General features: G+C 40.1%; 1 protein-coding gene and 1 pseudogene across 3 annotated transcripts; one reads left to right on the top strand and one right to left on the bottom strand.

The window, feature by feature from the left end:
• Positions 1-742: 742 nt before the first annotated feature.
• On the bottom strand, positions 743-6,699 carry mvb12a (multivesicular body subunit 12A). 3 transcript variants are annotated; one of them, XM_069167054.1, is made up of 11 exons: positions 6,611-6,699; positions 6,243-6,334; positions 4,900-4,989; positions 3,841-3,924; positions 3,595-3,694; positions 3,372-3,501; positions 2,468-2,608; positions 2,188-2,297; positions 2,021-2,079; positions 1,837-1,881; positions 743-1,755 (listed from the first exon to the last, which is right to left on the bottom strand). In XM_069167054.1, exons 3-11 carry the CDS (start codon positions 4,987-4,989, stop codon positions 1,678-1,680), a joined length of 837 nt encoding a protein of 278 aa, XP_069023155.1. In that variant the 5' UTR covers positions 6,243-6,334; positions 6,611-6,699; the 3' UTR covers positions 743-1,677. The 3 variants fall into 3 exon arrangements, with proteins under 3 accessions (XP_069023155.1, XP_069023156.1, XP_069023154.1); XM_069167055.1 differs by lacking the exon at positions 6,243-6,334; XM_069167053.1 differs by lacking the exons at positions 6,243-6,334; positions 6,611-6,699 and having other exon boundaries at positions 3,841-4,983.
• An 8,811-nt stretch (positions 6,700-15,510) lies between these two features.
• Positions 15,511-18,189, top strand: LOC138208665 (pre-B-cell leukemia transcription factor 1-like; annotated as a pseudogene).
• The last annotated feature ends 1,574 nt before the right edge of the window (positions 18,190-19,763 follow it).

Genomic DNA, 19,763 nt, shown 5'->3' with positions numbered 1-19,763 from the left:
CGAAATAACACTGGTCAACAAAGATTTTATTCCATAATAAAATTGCCTGTTTTTTGAGTATTTTTAAACGAAGAATTTCTTCATTATTTAAAGTTTTTTTTTTTCTTTTCTTCCAGTATGGACATAGAAAAGCAGAACCAAGGAAAGTGTTTGCTGGACACAGAGGAGGGATGTTCCCGAGGCCAAATAAAGGTGAAAATCCTTCTCTTGAACATTTCAGAAGAAGGGCCTACATGTTTAACCAGACATAAAAACAGTTTTCGCCCACATGCCTTCACTGTGTTGAAGAATTATCACAATACATGGCGCAAATGATAATAATTTTTTACCGTTGTTTAGCTGTATATCTGTCTATTTATGTCTGTTTCTGTGTATGTGCATTGAGAGCGTTTTTCAAACCGGAGTCAGATTCCTTGTAGGTGTAAACATACCTGGCCAATAAAAGCAGCTTCTGGTCCTGATGTTGATGACTATAAACAGAAGGTCCTCAGCGTAAACATTCCTGTTTAGTACAGCAGGTGGCAGTATTGTACCAGAATGTTCTGAACCGCCAGAAAAAAACCTGCAACTTGAGTTTATTTTATGGAGAATAAACAGAAACGAGTTGTTGTGAATAGATGATTCCCAGACTGTCCAGCTCTCATAGATTTCCTTCAGTCTTAAAGCTTAACTTCTCAAATATGTAGGACAGTTTTTTTTTTTCCCCCCTTAAGCTACAGCTCATAAAAGCAAGACCCCTGAATTATTTCTTTCGGTTTTTATTTTTTTTCCATGCGGTAAGAGCTTCTTCTACAGAAGATAAAAACAAAAATTTTACATTGATAAATATTTGGTCCTTACTCAGCCTTACTTTAAAAAAGAAAAGAAAAAGATATTCCCCTTGATCCCGTAACACAAATATACAACTTTCCTCCATTCATCTTAAAATAAGATATATTATTTTTTTTGGGAATAATATAAATCCATAGTAGGTTATTCTTCATACAATAAATGCACTAAGTTCTACATTTAGATATGTTAGTGTATCTACTGAGACATCATCTGCAGCGAAGTTCATCCACCAAAACCGAATATCACAGCTCTGCTTGAGAAACACCTTCCTGATTCTTACAGTTAAAGATGTGTGACAGCGTCAGGTGACATAAGACAGGGCAAGAAGGACAAATCCTGAATGGCAAAGTGCATCTTCATTTTTAGACCCGGAGCGTGTAGAAGTGATGAAACTGAACTTAATGCTGCAGACGAACAGCAGACACTCTACAGATCCATCGATTTACTACATCTTTAACCTTGCCATGCCGTTGAAGGTCGAAGGATCTCTTTAAACAAAAACAACAACAAAAAACCCCACCTTTTCTTTGGCAAACAGAAGCTCAGAATACTGGAAGAAGGTAACTCTAACATGATGCACTAAATGGCTTTAAAGTGTGATAGTCTGTCTCGTGTGTGGTAGCGTCCAGAGCTGAGCATTTAATGGTCCCAGTTGCGATCAATTTTTTTTTTTTTTTTTTACATCTAAAGCCATTTTTAAAGCTTCATACAAACGAACATATGAACCTAAATGTAGGCATGATTATCCTTCATCTGTACCATAACTTGAGGCGTTACCCCGGAGACCGCCTCTGGACAGAATAAAACACCGGTGACAGAACTGGTCGCTTTGGCAAAGTGAGAAGATCACTGAGAGGATGTGGCTCCCCCTGTTGGTCTGATCCTCTTGGCAGCATATTCCTCCACAGCGAACGTGTAGCTATACTGAAGAAGGTAAAAACAAAAACAGAGTGAGTCTATTCTCAGAACGAGGTGGTTCGAATTGAGGATCACACGTGAGCTCACCTCATTCTCGATGTCACGGAGAGACTTTATACGAATGTTGTTCAGCTGAGGAGTCCAAGAGAAATGTGTTCACATTAGAGACTTGGGGCGAAAAAAAAGGACCGAATGAAAAATAAAGCGAGGCAAAAACGAGAGCCACATTTGGCCATCGATACCGTCGCTTTGTTGAAAATATGCAACCTACCGTCCCATTTTCCTGGATATCAAATTTCGGGTGCAGGCTAAAGGGAACTCCATCTAGAGCTGCAGAGAGTGAAGGTGGGTACAGTAGGAGGTAAGTGGATCCCTGCAGTGAGAAATAGTAACAAGTCGATAATGGCGTTTCTGTGTGAGAGGAGAGATTTGGAGTACCTGTTATTCCCTGGATACTGCTGTCAGCAGGTTTGTCCAGGTTGTCCTTGCTGTGGAGGCTGCCGCGTCTGTTACTGAGCCTGCTGTTGGGCAGAGGAGGAGGGGGGTTGCTGCGGAAACAAACGGGGTAAGATATTAACGGCAGCAGTAAAACACCTCCAGGATACAATTATTGATCTGTGGTTTTTTTTGTGTGTTTTTTTTTTTAAATATTCTTGAAAGAGAGACATAAATGACCAAATCTCCACATTAGATGCCAAACAGACGAGCTGTACTGTACCTCGGTCGGAGGGGCAGAAGAGCAGACGGCTGCTCCAGGGAGAGGCTGCGGACGTCCAGGCCGACACTGCGAGGCTTCGCTTGGGGCACGGGGCTCAAAAAATGCCCCTTTCTGCACCACAGCACGTAGCCGTGGATGTCTCTGGAGGAGAGGCACATTTGAGTGACAAATTAAGAACCGTATAATTATCAATGAAGTGCTGAATGCCCCCTTGCAAGCGGTATTTAAATATCTTACGTCTGAATACTAATCACTCTTTTTGTGGGATTATGCAAGACATGTTTTGTTGAGCCGTTTTACTTTTTGTTTCTGTCATTAATTCCTCATTATTGGGGAGTTTATACAGTCATTTAAAAACAGTAAAAAAAAAAAAAAAAAAAATAAGATAGCAGTGATAAAACATGAACAAAAAGTTTTGCTCTTTATGTAATTTCCCCTCGGGGATTAGTAAAGTAACTACCTAACCTAACCTAACCTAACCTAAGGGTTTATTTGAATGTAGCGCGTAAACGGGTCACATGACCAGAGTTTATTTAAAGGCGTCTAAGATGTGCCCACGGTAACGGCCTTTCTTTTCTTTTAAGAGCCGTATAATTACTTTAATAGTTATAGTTATTACTTTAATAATAACTTTTCTATTTGTGCATCATGTTTGTTTACGTGTCTTTACGCGGACAACGTGACGCATTTTCAGTCATTTAAATTAACATGAATGGACATCGCCACGAGAGGACTTAAAAAAAAAAAAAAGACATAGTTGTGTATTTTAAACCTTTGTGTTTTATGTTCTTGTAGTTGTCACGATGTCTGCTGACGAAAGAGTGAGAGAGACTAAATAGATCTCGGGAAATCGCGCGTACGAGCGCGCGGCTATTATCTCGCTGCCGACGTGAACGCTACCAACCCCACGTATGTGTAATGCTGCAGCATCATTTTGCTTTTGGCGGTCAGTTTGATATCCAACACAGCCGTTTCCACGCTGCCCACCGGGGCGATGCGCACGCACACTCGTTTCTTCTTCCAAACGGAGGTCTCTGGACACGGGGGGGGGGGAAAAAAAAAATCAGTCAGCGCTGAATAGCTACTCCGAGAATCTGTGTTAAAAACCTTTGAAAGCGCGCGCTCACTTGGCTCGAGGTGCTCCGCTATGTAGCAGTAGCCGTGAGGAATCGAGTCCTTTTCTGAGATCACCTGAATGTCCGTCACCACCATCCCGCCCGTCAGCGCCTGCGGACAAGAGACAGGGGGGGGGGGGTTCAGTCCATTCACGGCCGACGGGAGTGCAAGAGGGCGAAAAGCCGGGTGGGAAAACGTGCACGGCGGACTGCGGTAACGCGCACGTGAAACTTTGATGACGTAACGGAAGTGCCCACCTTGCTGTAACACAGGTAATATCCAGACTTCATGGCGAAGCTGCGTGTGAAGTTGGCCACCGCTCCGTCCTCCGTGATGCTGATCTGCGGAGGGCAGAGAGATTCAGAGGAAACGGGCCGAACCGTGACATCGCGAAGGACTGGATCCGAACAGGCGGATGATACGGCGAGGCGAGGCACGAAGAGAGCGGCCCGCGCTGGTGACGGCTTTGACCGGCTTTTGACTCGAGCAGAAGCTGTGTTAAATGTTGACTTCATATTCGGAGCTTGTTGACGCTGATCGTTAAGAGCGTTCGAGTCGTGAAAACAGACTTTTACGCAACATCCTTTTTTTTTTTTCTTCTTTTTTTTTTTGGTCGGGACCTTCAGCGACGTTAGTTTACAGTCAGTTGGTGTCATTTTAAACAGTCTCCGTTTCTGAAGGTCATTTTTTTTCCTGACAAATCAAAACACTCAAACTGTCCTACTTTATATTTCCAACCACATCTGGTGCTGTTTTCGTAGTTGTGGATCTTGATGAGACGCTTTATACCGTCACATATCCATCCATTGGTGATATTGTGTGTGTGGTTTTTTTTTTGCATCGTTGATACAGGCTTAATTTGTCGTGCGAATTCTTATTTCAATTTCAGAATGCAAACATCAAAATGTTTCTCTGTTTGCAAAAATATTGCAGAACGCTGTGTAACGAGCCGATTAGACTTTTGTAATCTTCTTCCCCCTTTCTGTCAGAATTGATCTGTAATTTCTTACAACTGAGTGCAGCTGATCAATAAATACAAGCGCTCCCATATTCACCGAGGTTAAAGAGCATACCGCTCTTGTTCGTAGCTCCTCTGGTTAATTTCGAGACGTTACTCTTTAAGCGGAGATTGGCTGAGGCTGCACGGCACATCGCAGCACAGAGAGGAGAGTCCGTCTCTCGGCATGTCAGTTACCAAAGCTAGGACAGCAAGATTTTACGTGATTCCCACATTAACTGTTTTGAGTTCACTGTTTGAGTGAAACGTTCCTCTACCTTTCGTTCCTCTACATCAACCTTTTTATCTCTGTTCCTACCAGGATGAAGTCCCTGGGGCAGGTGCTGCTGTTGGAGGACCAGGCCACCGCAGTCACCGGGCGGACCGTCCCGTGATCCATCAAGGACATCTGAGCAAGAGACAGAGAAAAGTATAATAACACAAGGAAGGTAAAGGACTCCTGGAGTGGAGGACAACAATGCAAACGTGTTCTTTAATACATAAATGACGGAATAAAACGCAAGTCGAGTTTTCTCACTGCCAGAGGATGTTTTAATTTACGTTGTGGTCGTTCAAGTGAAACCTTAAAAGCCATACATGTTTACACTATCACAGAGGTAAGAGGTAAGGTAAGAGGTAGAGGCGGGGACTATTTGCATATTCAAAGATCTGTGAATACTAAATGAGGGCAAAGGTGTCGGTGTTTGACCATGCAGGGCTCTATATGCGAGGACAAGAGCCTTAAAATGAAGCCTAAACCTGATGGGAAAGCCATGTAAAGACGATGAGGTTGGTTTAATGCAAACAGCTTCGGTGGACCTGGTTAACAAACGACCATTTACAGACAGTCCAGGGATGACTTACTGAGGCGGGATGATATAAAAACACGGATGATCATCTCTAGCTCTGGTCGTGACAAGAAAAATAAAAGTGGAGCAATATTTTTCAAATTCATTTTTTTTTAAATTTTTTTATGAGGCCTAGATTTAAAAGTTTCCACTGTGCCATTGGAGAAAGGTAAGTAACATTAGAATATATTGTGCTGTGAAGCAGTAATAAGGACTCAAGTCTTCTCTGTGTGTTTAGCTTTAAAATGTTGTAAGTCCTTTAACATACAACTGTGCACAAAACAGACAGTTTGTCAGTGTTATCAGGTTTGAAGGAGACATTCAGCTCCGCATCATCAGCATAACAGTGATATGAGATACCTTGAAATTACTGGAAACTCTCAGAAGTAAATGGGGTCCTTATTGGTCGAAGAGTTCATGTTGTCCCATTGTTTGAGACAGAAACATCCTATTTAGTCTGAATGGTGATGTAATCAGGATATTTAAGAGCAGAATGAGACTATTCAGTGTCTCAATTCAGTTATCCTTAGTCCAGACAGGAACATCTGCTGAGGTGGCCAGTAATCTTTTTGGTATGTGACCCCGATGCAACAATATGTAGTCTATTTATATATAATATGGTATATCTACATATAATATGGTTAATATTTTTTTTCCAATAATGAAAAACCCCTCAATTCCAAGCCGTATATTTGACAAATTATCACATTTCGAAATGAAATTTAAATTAATAATAAAAAAAAAAAATACAGACAGAAAAAGTTGTTAGTGTGAAATGTGAGGTGATTTCTGGGAGATTTACTTCTTTGGTTACCTGCTTGTACTTCCTGAGGTCACTGCTTGCTGTTATTGTGTCAGTCTATTGTGTGAAGGTCAGTCACAGCTGGCTGAGTTTTAACTGCAACTCTTCACACCAGAATTATTAAAGTTTTACATTACAGAACAAATTCACGTGTATTGCAATTGAGATATTGCTAAATAACATGTGATAAAATTACAAATAAAGACTGCTTTGGAGTCGTATTCCACGTACTCAATACAAGCTGAATTTACCTTTGCGATTCTTCCGTTGACAAAAAAAACTTCGCTGCTTTTTGTTAAAAATGAGCTAAAAGCGAATTAATTCACGAACCGACTCAAGTAGTGATAAAAAAATAAATACAAATAAAAATACACACTTACTCTGGTTCTGTGTTTACTTCTGTCCCTCCGAGGTGTTGTTCTTTGGAGGGCTTGTCAACTTCTTAGCTATCAGCCGAAACCTCTTGGTCTTCTACCTCTTCCAAGCAGGAAGTGGTGAATCCATTGCGACTCCAATTCCCGTGAAGCCCCGCGGCATTACGTCACAATAGACGCAATATATGCAAACTCGAGTCTGAACGCAAGATGGCAGCAGAGGCCTGAAAATAAAGTGCGATTTTCACAGCTGCCACCAAAATAGCTTTTTCTTTTGAAATCGTTTATGTTAATATGATATATTTTGGGTTTTTATCAGCAGCTTATGTGACACAACAATCAGAGAAATAAATATTTTAACATATTTAGCCCCTTTGCACGGCTTAATAGGTCTGCAGCATACAGCATGCTAAAGGTGAACGATGTTGGGTGTAGGTGGTAGGTAGGTAGGTAGGTATTTACTTTATTAATCCCCGAGGGGAAATTTTTTCGCTACAGCAGCATACAGAAGCAATAAGATAATAATAGAAATAATAGAATAAAATAAAATAAAATAATAGAATAGAATAGAATAATAGAAAAGCAATAAAATAGCAGTAAATAGCAGTAAAAAATATAAATATAAAATGCACAGTATATACAGTACATTATATATCTATATATATTATATACAAACAAACCAAGAAACACAGTCAACATATATATATATACATATATATATATATATATATATATATATATATATATATATATATATATATATATACAGTACAGTATATATCTTTATATATTATATACAGAGTGTACAGAGAGGTGCTGAAAGGATCGATTCTCATTTACAGGAAAATAAGGGTGAACAGAGCAGACTGAGGTGAAAGAAGAAAGAGGAGGATAATGGAAAAGGGGTGACAGGTGTGTGTGATGGAGAGAAGAGTGAGAATACGAGATATAAAAGGGCTGAAATGGAAGGAGCACATTAAGAGATGTGTTTCTTAGGTTATTGAGACCCTTAATTCTACTGATATGTACAGTGCTGTACACATGAAGGCAAAGCCTGCTACTGTTTAGTCTTCTGTGCCACAATCCTGTTTGGCAAAACTGAAATATATTTGAGCCACATGGTTGCACCGGGTGACACGTTCTGTTATTAACATTACCATGTGCACAACATTAATCTGAATCAACCACATTGCCTATACTGTGCTTCCATACAAATAAGCATCAACTGATGTGAAAATACCCTCCAAGAAATACATAATTTATTTACCCCTGGTATGATTTTTGAAGAATATTGTTTAACCTTTTTAACAAAGTAAAAAAAATAAAAAAATAAATTGACCTACGTGTTAAGCAGGAGGCATAAAGCTGAGTGCCAGAAAAAGAGAAGGAAAGACAGAGAGGCAAACTGTTGGTTTTAATTTTTTTCATGATTAATTGACAGTAAAGAAAATATAGAATGTAACTAGCTTCATTCTTGAAATAGTGTGAACACATTGTGGCTCGACACAACTTCTGTAACAGCAGCAGAGTGGTCTAATGTTTAATTTATGACAGTTTATTGTGGCCTAAAGCTTCAGATTTTTGCTTGTTTTGAGTAAGTGACTGAGCACAAGGAAAGTGAACAACCCAGTGAAAAATACCCAAATACAGAAAGAGAAGTCACAATTAAGCTTTACTTAAAACGTCTATCTATTGAACACAGGGGCAGCTGCACACAGCACACATAAAGAATTCAAAGGAAACAAAACGCAGACACTCCTTTTCATCAGCTTTAATGTTACGTGCATGTCTGAAATTGAGAAAAAGATGCTTGATTGCAGCATCCAGAGGCACTCAGGTCCCTGTTGGCATGGCAACATGCAGAGCAGACCATAGGTAGTGGTTGTAGGGGTGTTGTAGCAGGTGGACAGTTCCATCTAGATGAAAGAAGGAAGAAATCTGTGTATATTCAGAGCGCTTATATCTTCATTGGCTGATTGGCCGATTAATGAGAAAGAGTGGACTGTAATCTGTTGAGACTAAAACTAGGAGGAGACGTGGCAAATTGCCAGCGAGTGCATCTGTGCGTCTCTGAACGGCTGCACATCTGTGTGTCTGTGTTTTTGGGGTGCATGCAGCAGCCTGCGTGTGATGAACAGAGTGAGAGAGTCTAGACTGTTGCTTCCTGCTGGGAGATTCATTCATCTCTTCCATCAGGTCAGTTTGGGATATCTCACTGAATAAAAATAATGACCACCACACATGCAGACACACACACAAAGACGGGTTCCCCACTGTTTCCACTGAGGTACTGATGAAGAAGGTGGCGGGGTCCATTATGGCTGTTGTGAAGGGAGATAATGTTCCACCTCACCAAAACAATGAAATGAGCAGTTATTGGAGTTATCACCAGACACTTGGGCGACCAGGTGCCCCACTTTGTGTGGGACTGCAGAGCATTTTTATCATTCGTCCTGTGTCCCCACATATTGAGACGATATCCCACACGTTGGTTGGCTCCAGTTCTTAAAAGTCAACACTGCAGGACAGTTGCCTTTCTAAAATTTGCAAATGCGCCAACAACAAAAACATTCCCACTGAAACCCAGAGATGAAACAGATGAGGAAACAGCAGCTCCAATAACCTGCGTTGGCCACAATGTGCAGCACTCGCAATCATACAGGTCAGTAGACTGTAAACTGGCACCACTTAAGGCCGTTCATGCTCACTGTTACTCAGTCTGACAGTTTGCAAAGTTGCAAATGAATATATCTGTTTAAGGTCTTCACATGTTAGAATATATATATATATTTTTAAAGTTGGATAGGAATATAAACATTTGAAAGTAGTCCTATACCTCAGCAGTGGTAACGTGTCCCACATTGTCCCACACTGTCCAATACAAACACTATTTGCCCTACATTTGATTTTTGGGATTCTGGTCACCCCACCAGTAAAAACATACAATTTGCTGTATGAAACATTACAAAGTGATGTCCAGTTATATTTGTGTGCTTTTCCTCTATCCAATATTACTTATTATCCTGCTTCTTCTCTTCTCTTCTCTTCTCTTCTCTTCTCTTCTCTTCTCTTCTCTTCTCTTCTCTTCTCTTCTCTTCTCTTCTCTTCTCTTCTCTTCTCTTCTCTTCTCTTCTCTTCTCTTCTCTTCTCTTCTCTTCTCTTCTCTTCTTTCTTTCTTTCTTTCTTTAGTTCAGACTTCAGCTATGTGCTCAGACCTGTTTTAAATCAAAGACTCGAACAGGCCTGGTTACACACTCATTCATCTGAAGCCTGTGACATGTATTTAGTCTAGCCCGTAAGCATTTGGACTATTATGCAGTATTTTGTTCTTCAGTGTCTGTACCTCAGGCACTTTTAATATGAAATAAAATAATGAGTCTCAGCTTTCATTTGAGTATATTCACATCAATATTAAAAGAACTGTACATGATATGCATTGCTTTCAACACAAAGTGTCCAAATTACAAGGGTCTAAGTAATTGGACACTAAGTGTTAATAGACTGTGTTAAAAAAAAATATCTATATCTGTCATACAGCTCTTTCAATATGGATGTAAACCAATGAAAGTTGATGTAATATCCATTATTTTTTTGTGCTGAAGCACTGAGCCCTCAGAAAAAACTATGTATTACTGTCTTAGCTCTCTATCTCTGAGATATATTGTTCATGGATGTCAGTGCCCATAATCTATAGATTGTAAAGTAACAAAGAATTGTTTGTGATTCACAATCTGTGTCTCTCTGTCTCCATAAAAGGAAACATGCTTTAAATTGCCACACAAGGAAGGCTGTGCTCTTCAGTGTCCTGTGAGAGCTCAAAGAAAAGAAAGGTATGCCCACCATTCGTCACTTTCATCTTATATATTTTACATCAGGCAGTACAGAAAATTAATTACATGCTGAAAAGGTGAAGCATTTTTACTCTTTCTGTTAATTATTGATTGTAGTTAAGGTTATATATATATACAGTGGGTATGGAAAGTATTCAGACCCCTTTACATTTTTCACTCCTTGTTTCATTGCAGCCATTTGCTAAAATCAAAAAAGTTCATTTTATTTCTCATTAATGTACACTCAGCACCCCATCTTGACAGAAAAAAACAGAAATGTAGAAATTTGTGCAAATTTATTAAAAAAGAAAAACTGAAATATCACATGGTCATAAGTATTCAGACCCTTTGCTCAGTATTGAGTAGAAGCACCCTTTTGAGCTAGTACAGCCATGAGTCTTCTTGGGAATGATGCAACAAGCTTTTCACACCTGGATTTGGGGATCCTCTGCCATTCTTCCTTGCAGATCCTCTCCAGTTCCGTCAGGTTGGATGGTGAACGTTGGTGGACAGACATTTTCAGGTCTCTCCAGAGATGCTCAATTGGGTTTAGGTCAGGGCTCTGGCTGGGCCAGTCAATTATGGTCACAGAGTTGTTCCGAAGCCACTCCTTTGTTATTTTAGCTGTGTGCTTAGGGTCATTGTCTTGTTGGAAGGTGAACCTTCGGCCCAGTCTGAGGTCCAGAGCACTCTGGAAGAGGTTTTCTTCCAGGATATCTCTGTACTTGGCCGCATTCATCTTTCCTTCAATTGCAACCAGTCGTCCTGTCCCTGCAGCTGAAAAACACCCCCATAGCATGATGCTGCCACCACCATGTTTCACTTTTGGGATTGTATTGGGCAGGTGATGAGCAGTGCCTGGTTTTCTCCACACATACCGCTTAGAATTAACGCCAAAAAGTTCAATCTTGGTCTCATCAGACCAGAGAATCTTATTTCTCATAGTCTGGGAGTCCTTCATGTGTTTTTTGGCAAACTCTATGCGGGCTTTCATATGTCTTGCACTGAGGAGAGGCTTCCGTCGGGCCACTCTGCCATAAAGCCCCGACTGGTAGAGGGCTGCAGTGATAGTTGACTTTGTGGAACTTTCTCCCATCTCCCTACTGCATCTCTGGAGCTCAGCCACAGTGATCTTTGGGTTCTTCTTTACCTCTCTCACCAAGGCTCTTCTCCCACGATTGCTCAGTTTGGCTGGACGGCCAGGTCTAGGAAGAGTTCTGGTCGTCCCAAACTTCTTCCATTTAAGTAGTGATGTTACGAGATGTGCCGACGCTTCGAAGAGTGTGTCAAGTAATGGAGGGGGCGTTTCCTCGAAGCGCGTGTCGAGGCTTGCTTCATTTAGGGGAGGAGCCAAAAATGATGACGTCCGAAGCCTCGCTGCCCGGCTGTACCACGTGACTGCTTCGGGAAGTGGTTCAGATTTTGCCGGGAGGTTTGACAGCAATATAAACCCCTCAGGCTCCATTCAAAATGTGGGTTGTTGGTGGGGAGTTGAGGTCAGTTGAGAGTTTGGATAGTTTGGATAGCGTTTATTTAGTTTGGAGAGTTTAGAGAGAGAGAGATAGTTTGGAGAAGTTAGAGAGAGAGAGATAGTTTGGAGATTTAGGAGAGTGAGGAGAGAAGGATAGGTGATAAGATGGAGCCAGCTAGGAAGAGGAGGATTTCCCCTGTGTGGGAACACTTTGATTTGATAACTCCTAATAAGGTAAGCTAAATCTAACTCTATTTCAGACACATTAGGTTTGCTTATCAAGAACTGTATTTTTCACAGTTTCTTATTTTATTCAAAGGTGAGGTGTTTATTGTGCTCCAAGGAGTTGGGGTACAATAACAACACCTCATCCATGCTAAGGCATTACCGTGCCTTGCATGAGAATAAGGAGGAAACTGGAGCTTCACCCAGCCAAGGTAAGTCATTACAATATTACAAATGCACCATCACAATTTTTCCCTGTTCACTTTTGTTTATTGTGCAAATAAAGACAGGTAACAGACACTGAATTTATTCTCTTTTAACCAGCCACCAGAAAACAAGAGCTGGATGAAGCCCTCGTCTCCATGATAGTGAAGGACACACAGCCCTTCAGTATTGTGGATGATGTTGGATTCAGGGCATTTGTGTCCAAACTGGATCCTAATTATGTTCTCCCTACAAGGCAGGTATGTATGGGTGCATGCATGAAACAAATGAGTACTTTATTGTGTCTCACAGTTCAGCACTATATATTTTTTCCTTTAGGCTCTGAAGGCCATGGTGGAGGCCAAGTATGAGTCAGCTAAGGAGAAGGCTAAGGCTAAAGTGGAAAAGGTGGCTGCTGTTAGCCTTACTTCTGACATGTGGACATCCACAAAACCAAAAACTGTTGAGAAACTGTTATTTCTGAATAAAAATGAAGAAAATGTCCCCTGTCCTGTACATCATTGTCCAAGTTACACAAGCATATTCAGTCCCCTCTTCCTAGTTCCACAAGCACTTTCACTGTCCTCTGCCTGCTTAAGCCCATGCCATTTTCCTAAAGTGACAGAAAAACATTATTACACAACCTGCCATATCATACGATACTACCATTTTGGGAAAATTTACACACACAGAATACATTCAAAAAATATTTTATTATGCACATATGTGATAATTTATGTACAGAAATTATTTGGTCATACATTTTTGTAATTCATAGTCATTCCCAACAGCCATAACAGACACAAAAATTCAATGCATCACATTATGTGGTTCAGATACAGCTGCCTGTGATTATACACTTGGCCAGTAGGTGGTTTCGTGTGCACATGAAGCTTCGAGAAATGAACCCTTTCTCGAACCAATTGGCTGAAGTGGTTCGATGCCTCATGAGGCTTCATCTCACCATCACTACATTTAAGGATTATGGAGGCCACTGTGCTCTTAGGAACCTTGAGTGCTGCAGAAATTATTTTGTAACCTTGGCCAGATCTGTGCCTTGCCACAATTCTGTCTCTGAGCTCCTTGGACAGTTCCTTCGACCTCATGATTCTCATTTGCTCTGACATGCACTGTGAGCTGTCAGGTCTTATATGGACAGGTGTGTGCCTTTCCTAATCAAGTCCAATCAGTTTAATTAAACACAGCTGGACTCCAATGAAGGCGTAGAACCATCTCAAGGAGGATCAGAAGAAATGGACAGCATGTGAGTTAAATATGAGTGTCACAGCAAAGGGTCTGAATACTTATGACCATGTGATATTTCAGTTTTTCTTTTTTAATAAATTTGCACAAATTTCTACATTTCTGTTTTTTTCTGTCAAGATGGGGTGCTGAGTGTACATTAATGAGAAATAAAATGAACTTTTTTGATTTTAGCAAATGGCTGCAATGAAAGTGTGAAAAATTTAAAGGGGTCTGAATACTTTCTGTACCCACTATACATAGCTGAAATAGATTGACTCTGATTCTTTGATATTCTTATTGTGATTCTTAATCGTTCTTATTGATATTCTTATTATCTTGTTTTATTGAATTTGCTGTGGGATTTTTATAAAAACTCATCCTCTGCTGGCTGCCTTGGTGATATTTGGTGAGGCCAACTGCTCAGATGGTGAAAAGGCTAGAAGTGCTACTGCAGGTGGAGCGTCATAACAGGAGACGCTTTGGACTGACAAATTCATGGGAGCAACAGTATCGTCTAATCTGGGTGATTAACATCAGGAATCTGTGCCAGCAGTTAAAATGGTGCAATGTTTATGTCGCAGTAATTGTTTGTGATTTACGTGGATGAACTGCACATCGACAGGATGGTTGATACAGGCTTTTATACCTAAAAATGACATCCTGCCTAACTTAACCTCATTCATTCACACCTTAATAATACAAAGCTCTGATTTTAAATTCACCAAAAAAAATGCCCGTAAAATTTGAACGGGCAGGAAATCATCTTTACATTACTTTTGAGTGGAGAACTCCTTCCACACAAAGTACAGAGTGGTGTGAGTCACACAGCAGTCCTTTTTCATTGACTTACCCTGGAAACAGGAAGCCTGAGGTTGGCAGCAGAAGGATTCGGAGTTACCAAGGCAACTAGTTGTCTCACCGACTTGCCGTCATTTAGCTTTTACCCTCAGAACAGCCCCAATTTACAGAAAGGATAATGTGGGGAAAAAGAGAAGGGCGGCAAAGGAGATGTAAGTGAACTTGTAAAATAAACTCAGCAGAGAGGAATTTTGAGGAATGAATCGGGAAAACTGTAAAGATAGAAGAGTGACCAGATGATTCTTTGACCACCTTTCTTTAACAATCGAAGGAACCTGTTCGGCTGAGATTGGTAGTTCTCACATCACAGGATCACAAAAGACTCTTTGAATGGGTCTGCACGTGCTACCTGGTCTTACATGGGTTTTTTGCACTTCAATCCGTGCTCGTCTTTTATCTTGAAACATGGATTTCGGTCATAAGTCCTCTTTATCAGTTTAACATCAACAAATCCCAGGAAACGCTGAAAACCAACATTTAGTCCCTTTCACAGCATTTTCTGACATCCCCGTCTTGGCTGTTGAATGCAGCCCTGAGGGTATTTGTTTCTGCTGGAGTTGTACATTTTTTGAAACAAGTCACAAATGTGGAGTTTTACTCTTAAAAAGTAAGTTCCTAAAACATCCAGGAAGTGTAGGTTTTATCACACACATCTGGGCAGAATGACCCTGTTGGCTGCCTCTGACCAGGAGACCTTTTTTCACCACAGACATTTAGACTTGTCACAGAAGGTAATCCACAGGTGTATTAATGATGGCTCAGCTCCAATAAGTGCCCCAGTAAACCACGACAGTGTACTAACATGGACCATGAATGCAGCCATCACCTGTGCTTTCCCAACAACAAGTCAACATATCTGCAGTTAAAAATGTCTTTTGTATTGTGCTGATTCCTGACCTTGTTATTTTAAAATATTGGATTAATATGCTTCTAACTACAACTAATTACAACAAATTACACTGCCTACCGTCTACAGTTGCTTTGAGTGTATTTGAGTGTGTTTGTGTGTGTGAAACTATTTAAAACATCATTGCATAAATGCTGTTGCACTGCAGTAATTTCCCTACGCTAACATGGTTTGGGACATCGACGGTGTGTTTGACAGACTCAGTTAGTGTTGAAAGGTGTCTGTGTGTGTGTTTCTTGTGGAGGTTAGCCAGATGATAGCGCTGGCATTGCCCTTGTTGTGGATGATGAATGGGAGACCCTACCAGGAACTACCTTCTAATTGCCACCTAATCTGCATAACGGTGCAAATTAACGATCTCTCAAATGAGCGTTCATCTTTCATGGAGTCTTGAGTCGCTGCTTGAGAGCCGGCGTTAATTAACGGTTGTGTGTGTGTATGTGTGTGTACAAGGATGCTTGTGCATGTGTTTGGTATACGTGTGTTTCTCTTTGGGCATGCCGAGGAACACTGGCATCACTTCCATAGAAACAGAGATTTTATGTTAACCTCCCTCCTGTCAGGTTTTTTTGTCGTCTGTACTTCCTGTTTTCTCTCGCTTCAGTAGCGTCCAGTGTACACAATAACAGACTCTACTTAAGATCGGTTTACTGCCTCCAACAAATACAGCTGCAGTAAGAGAGCTGTTACTGAGGTTTTCTTATGTCGTCCAGTGTTTATAGTGTCGACTCTTCTGGCACTATTAAGCTAGCTTTCCCTGAAGTCCAGTTCTGCTCTGCTTGGACTGTTTATTTGAACCAGTGGAGTGTTTTTCTCATACTGTATGGCCGGCTTGTGCTGTAATGTAATGTATTGTAATGTTTCACTGTCATTACCGCGTCAAAGCTATTTGGCGAAGAAGAGACTGAGTCAAGTCCAGTGTCTGGGCCATGTGGGACTAAACTCTTCTTTTTTTCAGTGTCAAGCAGATAATAATATATTTATATAAATATTTTCATGCCTTTAGTTTTGGTACACTGATTTGAGGTATGTTTGGACAAAATTGAACTAAGGGACAACATGAAAGAACTTGTAAATATTGTGATAATCCTGTATGTGTGTTGGTCTTGTGAGATTTGCTGGGTAATAAGAAAACCCCAGTTGTGCTCAGAAAGACAAACTCCATCAAATCCCTCAGTTATCCACAGTTGTTGAGCAGCTGTTAAAGTATCTATAAATCCATTAAATGTGACACAATGGCGACTGACCTACAGGAAATATAATGTTTTGAAGTAGCTTAAAAGTGTGAATGTCAGTGGCGTTGTGTGTAGTGTGCATCCTGGTTGTCTAGTTTTACATCAGTGGAGCCAGAAGTTCTGAATGACAAGTGTTACATAAGCAGGAAACTCAAGTGTTTTTCTGCTCCCCATTTTTTCATCTCTTTTCAACCAGATGTCCAAATTTTTTAATTCTTTCTACTGCCTTTGATTAAAAGATGCTTCACATTTTCAACATATAAAACTGTGAACTCTGAATGGTTCAAGTATTCAATTTCAATACCTCCCGGCAATATATCCAAAAATGTTAAGTCTGTCTGTCAAAAGCCTCTCAAAACCAAAAGAAAAAAAGAGATGGGAATTTAGAGGAATGAAGCAGTAGGTGAGTAAGTGAACATGGTGTTATGTAATAAATACATTATTTTGATTTTGAACATCTGCCCTACTAACATGTCTTGAACTTGACTTGATTACTTTATTGGTCTGATGTGGCCTTGACAGTTTCTGTCCCTCTCCACAACCCTCCGTATCCAAGGCGACCAAGAAGACCAACCCCCTGACCCTTCAGATCATGCGACTGGATGACATGTTGTAAGCTGTAAGGGGTTGTTAAAGGGGTAATTAAATAAGTGACATGCTGCTGAATGAATGCGAGTGTGTTTGAGTTATTTTTTCTGAGCCTCACCTGAACTCTTTGCCCTTCGTCTCACGCAAGCATGCAATGAATTCACCAACCATGTGATGAACCTGCTGAGGGAGCAGTCCCGAACACGACCCATCTCCCCCAAAGAGATTGAGCAAATGGTGGCGATCATCCACCGCAAGTTCAGCGCCATCCAGATGCAGCTGAAGCAGAGCACACGTGAGGCTGTCATGATCCTACGCTCCAGGTTCCTGGATGCCAGGTTGGATTTTACATGTTTTTTTTCTGCCTCCTCTTAAAATGAGCCTTTCAGTGTGTGCTGGTGTATTTACAGCATCGTGAAGAATAGTATTTGCTGTTTTTCGGACATTTAAAATGTGCAATTTTCCTTTTTCTGTCAGTGGTAAATGAAAAAACTTCAGCAAACAGGGCAACACAGATTTTGAAGGAATATTTTTACTCCCATCTGGCAAACCCCTGCCCTAATGAGGAGATTAAGAAGAGCTGGTGAAGAAGTGCTCCATCGCTGCTGCTCAAGTCAAGCTGTCAAAGACAGAGGAGGAAAAATATATTTTCAAACATAAAAAAAAAGATGCATTTTTTGGCCTCTTTCATTCTCTCAGGTGGCCAACTGGTTTGGAAACAAGAGGATTTAGTACAAGAAGAACACTGCAAAGTTCGACCTTTACATGATGAAGACAGCTGTGGACGCTGAGAGCGTATCTTCATTTGCCAGCCAAGACAATTCCCCAGCTACACCAAACTCGGGTATACACACACGACTTAATCCCAATGAATATTGTGGATTTTACGGATTTGTTGAATATTTTTTAAGCTAATTTAAAATGCATGTCAGAACAACAAATCCTGAAGGCCAAACATGTAAGTCTATTGTCAGCTAGATCATGACTAAGAGATTTTGTACACAGATCCTCTAGATCAGTGAATTTGTCTCTATTTGTCTTTATAATCAAATAGTGTTTATCTCATATTGATTTTAGATGAGGACAATACACATCATTGTCAAATCACTATCATCTCTTATTAAACGATTGGCTGTACACTGCTTAAAATTGTTAATGCAATTACAGCTGGTTCTTGAATGAGGATAGAAAAGTTAAATTTTTTATTGCCGGCCTGTTATTATTAGTTATAGTCTCTTGGGATGTGCATGCTGGGAGGGTTCCCAACACATCTATCTCATATTAATGCTGATCATGGTTAGCTCATTTTACTTTATCTCAAAATAAGAATTATTAAAGATAACTTGAGCTCTGGTTAACAAATCAATCCTCAACCTGTGTTTAAAGAAGCAAATTAGTTGGAAGAGAAAAAACTGGAATATTATTGCTTCATAGTCACCTGAGTTAGTTTAACAACATTTGAAGGGGATTCAAATCTAACTGATTAAGTTAAATATTAGTCAGATATGAATGTCGTTTGTATACTAGAAGAGGTTGGACGATTGTTATGGAGTAACTGATGATGCATTGAGTGCTACACTGTGTTAGCTTATTAGTATGATAAAATGCCATTCAAAGTCAATGGATGGCTCTTCAGTTCAAAAATGTAAACAAACCTTATGTTTGCTGAAAAAAATGAAACACATTACATCTATACAACTAGATGTAACATGTTTCATTTTGTTAATTTTATAGTTATCAATTGTTAAATATCCTTTAAAATGTTCAGCAATGAAAACAATTGTACTTCTATGAGAACAGGGGTTAACTTCATTGATTGGTTCATGCTAAAGGCCAAATAATGAGAGTTTTATAAAAGAACAGTGATAGAAGATAATCAGATTAAGATGAGAAACAGTTACAACTGTTATAAGTGATTTCTGGTGATTTTGATTTTGCTTTAAATAAAAAAAAAAAAAAAAATGTACCCATTATTTTTGAGTATTCTCCAGCTTTACAGCAGATGATTCTCCATCCATCCATCCATCCATTATCTATACCCGCTTTATCCTGAATACGATCACGGGGGGATCCCAGCTCACTTTAGGTGAAGGCAGGGTACACCCTGGACAGGTCGCCAGTCCATCACAGAGCCCAGATGATTCTCTTTATCCCCAAAACAAGGACAAAAACAAGGACAACTGTGTTCCTTATAATTCAGTCTAATCAGCCACTACGTCTGCAGGCTCACAGATCAATACAGACACACGTGTGAGTGTTTGGGTGGAGGAGTGATCGTTTTCTTGAAAAGCAGAATAATGCTCTGAAGAGTAAAGTGATAAAATTCCAGTCTTCCTGTAGTTAGTTACAGATCTTTGCAAGTCACAAAATCTGGTTTTTGTGCTTTTCACCAGAATATTTCCTGCAAGTTCTTTGCATGTCACATCAGTGACATGATTAACCCTTGTGTTGTCCTTGGGTCAAAATGACCCGCAGCTGTGTTCAACCAAGTTCTATTTTATTTTCATATTTTTTGGGATCATTTGTGACAAGGAGGCTGTGAGGGTTTCTTTAAAAAATGATGACCAATGATCCCAAAAAATATTAAAATATAGAA

The sequence above is a fragment of the Embiotoca jacksoni genome, unplaced genomic scaffold (genome assembly GCF_022577435.1).
Source record: "Embiotoca jacksoni isolate LCO1_2020_lvr unplaced genomic scaffold, fEmbJac1.0.p SCAF_4, whole genome shotgun sequence".
Classification (NCBI taxonomy): domain Eukaryota; kingdom Metazoa; phylum Chordata; class Actinopteri; family Embiotocidae; genus Embiotoca; species Embiotoca jacksoni.
The sequence above is the reverse complement of the archived record's forward strand: the minus strand, read 5'-3'. Positions and strand labels throughout refer to the sequence as shown.